The sequence below is a fragment of the Pinus tabuliformis genome, chromosome 8, assembly GCF_031772625.1.
Source record: "Pinus tabuliformis cultivar Carrire ecotype Pingquan chromosome 8, CPIR1, whole genome shotgun sequence".
Lineage (NCBI taxonomy): Eukaryota > Viridiplantae > Streptophyta > Pinopsida > Pinales > Pinaceae > Pinus > Pinus tabuliformis.
In genome coordinates, this window is record NC_142294.1 from 82,142,078 (window position 1) to 82,145,952 (window position 3,875).

A 3,875-nucleotide genomic window follows, 5' to 3' on the forward strand; every position below is an offset into this window, starting at 1 on the left:
TTTGTATTGGTCCATTAACCATTACTAACTTAAACCATACAAATTATAATTTTTTTTTCAAATTTTTCAATAACATAATCTCAAAATTACATCCATAAAACTATATGAAATCGGATATATCCTAATTAATACTTGGTGTTTGTTTTAACTAAAATATAATCAAACGTAACATCGCACGTCGTCGCTTTTTTATTTAGTCAACATAACTTTTATGAATAAGACGCTTTTTTATTATTATTTTTTTCGGATATATCCTAATTAATACTTGGTGTTTGTTTTAACTAAAATATAATCAACCGTAACATCGCACGTCGTCTTTTTTTATTTAGTGAGCATAACTTTTATGAATAAGACGTTTTTTTATTATTATTTTTTTCGTTCTTTTTTATTTAGTGAACATAACTTTTATGAATAAGACGTTTTTTTTTTTTTTTTTTTTCGTCCTTTGCTCCACCAAATCTTAACTCTGTCGCTTTTTCCTCCCTTTCTCCACCAAAGTCTTAGGTCTGTCGCTTTTTTTCTCCCTTTCTGCACCCAAAGTCTTATGTCTGTACCTTTTTTTCTCCCTTTCTCCACCAAAGTCATGTATCTTATTTCGGTTTTTTTAGCTATTTCAGCTTTTAAAGTCTTCGTGCACCTACAAAATTCAAAGAGCAGGTAATTTTTAACGTTTTGCTATTGACTGGATGAAACGTGCTTGTTCCGTGTGGACTTTGCATATTCTACGCTCCAAATGGTACCTAAGATTTAGGTGGGAGGACTGATTATTCGAAGCCTGGAAATACAGGTCTCGCGCATTAATTGGAGTGTATGTTGGTTACTGTCTCAGCATTATTCGAAGCCTGGAAATACAGGTCTCCCCGCATTAATTGGAGTGTATGTTAGTTACTGTCTCAGCTAACCATAGGTTAGCTCCATGCTTGCTTGCTCACCAAGTTGTCCCAACACCGACACGACACCGCTTTCCAAGGCCTCTTCCGGAGATATTTTCATTCAAACTTTCCTAAGTTGATTTCGTTTAATTTAATAGACTTTCCTGAGCTATTTAACACTACCTACACTTCATTGTCGTTCATTCCGTTCTGTTGCTGTGTCATTTTTGTCTTCCCAACGGCGATTCGATGCCTAGCATCCCATCTTCTCTGGATGGAATTATATGTTCATCGCCCTCTTCCTTCCCTGCCTCCACAGCTATTCTTCATTATCCTTACTGCATTCTGCGCCTCGCTATTCCCCTGCTCCTTATGCTTTGACGTGCAATACCAGTATTGCGGAAATGCTAATAAATGTAGGCATATGGAGATACCGTATCCTTTCGGGGTAGGAAAGCGTGGATGCGGTCACCCTAGCTTACAGATCGACTGTGTGCACAACTTAGCTCCAGTGATCTCAATTCAGGGCCAGAATTACACAATACTAGAGTTTATCTACCATACCAAGTTCTTCAGTATTGCGAGGGGCGAGAAGTGCAAATTCTTAGATGATCCCATTGACATTCAGAGACCGCCTCCACGGCGTACAGACATAGCTTTGAGGATTGCTAAAGAGAACAGGACCCTAAACGTGTTCAATTGTAACAAACAGGGTCAACTGGACCACTCAATATTGGTTAGTGGGAAATGTAATTCTAGTGTCTCTTACAGTTTATACGAAAATGGGAATTGGACTCCGGGATGTTCTAAGACACAAGTAACAGTTAATGTGGGACTCATGGAACTGCTTTACAGCGATACAAAGAGAGATGAAAGCTGTAAATCATGTGAAGCAAGTCAGGGGATATGTGGTTACCGTTATAACACTTCGGATTCAATTGCACCGTTCGTGTGTTATTGCAAGGATGGACCCCGTACAGACAATTGCCACGGCCACGGTATGCTCTTCTTAAAATTTTCGCAAATTGACTGTCAGTTCAGTTAATATTGAGAGAGTATTTCACAATCTTAGTGTTATTATTTAGAGTTGGGTAGCCCATATTCCATAGTGTTTATATATATATTTATTCTTAGCCACCGAAGAAATGGGAAGTGGGATTCTTATAAGGACAATTCGTGGCCCATCTTCACAAACAAGAAGATATCGTTATATGTATATCTAAATCCTTCCTGTTACTTACAATAGTTGTGTTATGGCTGCTTTACAGGTCGCCGAACAGCTATTATAATAGGTAAATTGATGATTTCTTCCTATACTGTTTCTCCGTTTTAACCCTGCGCTGAATTGGTTTCCATATACTGTTCGCGGTTGGACATAGATCACATTGATATCAATCTCTTCATTCCACCGCAGGTTGCTCCGTTGGAGGAGCTGCGCTGTTAGCGGTACTGTCCCTAACCTATCATCTGAAGAACAGAAAACCTCCACCTAGCGGGGCCCTTCCGAGACATTTGCTTGGGCGCGAGATGGGCAATTTGCCCATATTTACTTACGAGGCACTTCGGGAGTCTACAAATTGCTTCCACGAGGAGAACGAACTTGGGGTTGGAGGGTTCGGGTCGGTCTATCTGGGAAAACTTTGGGACGGGCGAATTGTAGCCGTAAAGAGACTTTATCACGATAACTCTAGAAGAGTCGAGCAGTTCATCAACGAGGTGAAAATATTTTCGACCTTGAATCATCCATACGTCGTTCGTCTTTATGGCTGCACCTCTGCAGACAGTCCAGAGCTGTTGCTTGTGTACGAATATGTCCCAAATGGGACCCTGGCCGATCATCTTCATGGCGATCGCAAAAGCTCCAAGGGTTTACCTTGGAATGCTCGCTTGAACATTGTTATTCAAACTGCCCAGGCCTTGGCTTTCCTTCACGCCCTTGAGCCGCCTATATTCCACAGAGACGTGAAATCCTCTAATATTCTCTTGGACGATAATTTGGATATCAAATTGGCTGATTTTGGGCTCTGCAGGCTCCTGCCTGTGGATGCCTCACATGTGACTACTATCCCACAAGGGACACCAGGGTATGTTGATCCAGAGTACTATCAGTGCTATCAGCTGACTGACAAATCCGATGTCTACAGCTTTGGGGTCGTTTTGATGGAGGTCATCTCTGCCAAAGTAGCGATGGACATAAATCGGAACAGAAGGGAAATCAACCTTGCTAACTTGGCGATAACGAGGATTCAAGAAGGGGCTTTGCATGAACTAGTGGATCCGCAGTTGGAGATTCAAGCGAATCATGATGTAAAGGTAATGGTGATAGCGGTTGCAGAATTGGCCTTCAGATGCCTGGGCTCAGAGAGGGATGAGAGACCGGCTATGGAGGAAGTTGTTTCACAGCTTGAGAAAATCAGATGTTCTAGTGGTACCAGTGTATAAAATTGAAGATTTTTTGTAATGAGGGGTTTGCTTTTACAACGAACCTTCACATGACTTTTGATATCTATTTTTACCTATATCATATATTTTTGTATAAATTTTCCGTTGTGGATATAAAAACATTTTTTTATTATTGTTAATATAAATTTTGTTGTCTGTGAATATATATATATGTATGGTTTTTTTTAATTTAGGACCCAATTTTTTTCGGTGGAGATCAAAATCCTTGCTATCAAGGCTATTATTGGCTGCTTCATGTAGGCTATCATATATGTAAATATTACTCCGTAAAGATTAATCATATTTAATCGTGTTTATTCTTATGGTGAAATTAGTGCAATTATGTATATGCATTATTTATGTAATTTCAAGATTTTACAAATGTAGTTGAATCATTTTTTAAAAGTTTGTAAGTAATTTAGTCAAATTTATTTGCTATAATGTATTTTGAAAAAATAAAAATCAAATCTTAACTTTCAGAATAATGAGTTGAACTAAAGGATGATCTTAAAACAATAAAACAATATTTAAATAGGAATTTGGAAGAATCCCAACATTTGA

The 3,875-nt window shown here is 38.7% G+C and overlaps 1 protein-coding gene across 1 annotated transcript; it reads left to right on the top strand.

Moving 5' to 3' along the window:
* The first annotated feature begins 1,092 nt into the window (after nucleotides 1-1,092).
* On the top strand, nucleotides 1,093-3,370 carry LOC149234242 (LEAF RUST 10 DISEASE-RESISTANCE LOCUS RECEPTOR-LIKE PROTEIN KINASE-like 1.2). The gene is made up of 3 exons (XM_089461131.1): nucleotides 1,093-1,870; nucleotides 2,141-2,164; nucleotides 2,287-3,370. The coding sequence occupies exons 1-3, from the start codon at nucleotides 1,147-1,149 to the stop codon at nucleotides 3,312-3,314; spliced, it is 1,776 nt and encodes a 591-aa protein (XP_089317257.1). The 5' UTR covers nucleotides 1,093-1,146; the 3' UTR covers nucleotides 3,315-3,370.
* The last annotated feature ends 505 nt before the right edge of the window (nucleotides 3,371-3,875 follow it).

Excerpts from the sequence above, each read along its gene's own strand:
- LOC149234242 (XM_089461131.1), top strand. The coding sequence starts at position 1,147 with ATGGAATTATATGTTCATCGCCCTCTTCCTTCCCTGCCTCCACAGCTA. Across the intron at positions 1,871-2,140 it reads AGACAATTGCCACGGCCACG|GTCGCCGAACAGCTATTATA; the intron begins GTATGCTCTTCT and ends GCTGCTTTACAG. Across the intron at positions 2,165-2,286 it reads CCGAACAGCTATTATAATAG|GTTGCTCCGTTGGAGGAGCT; the intron begins GTAAATTGATGA and ends ATTCCACCGCAG.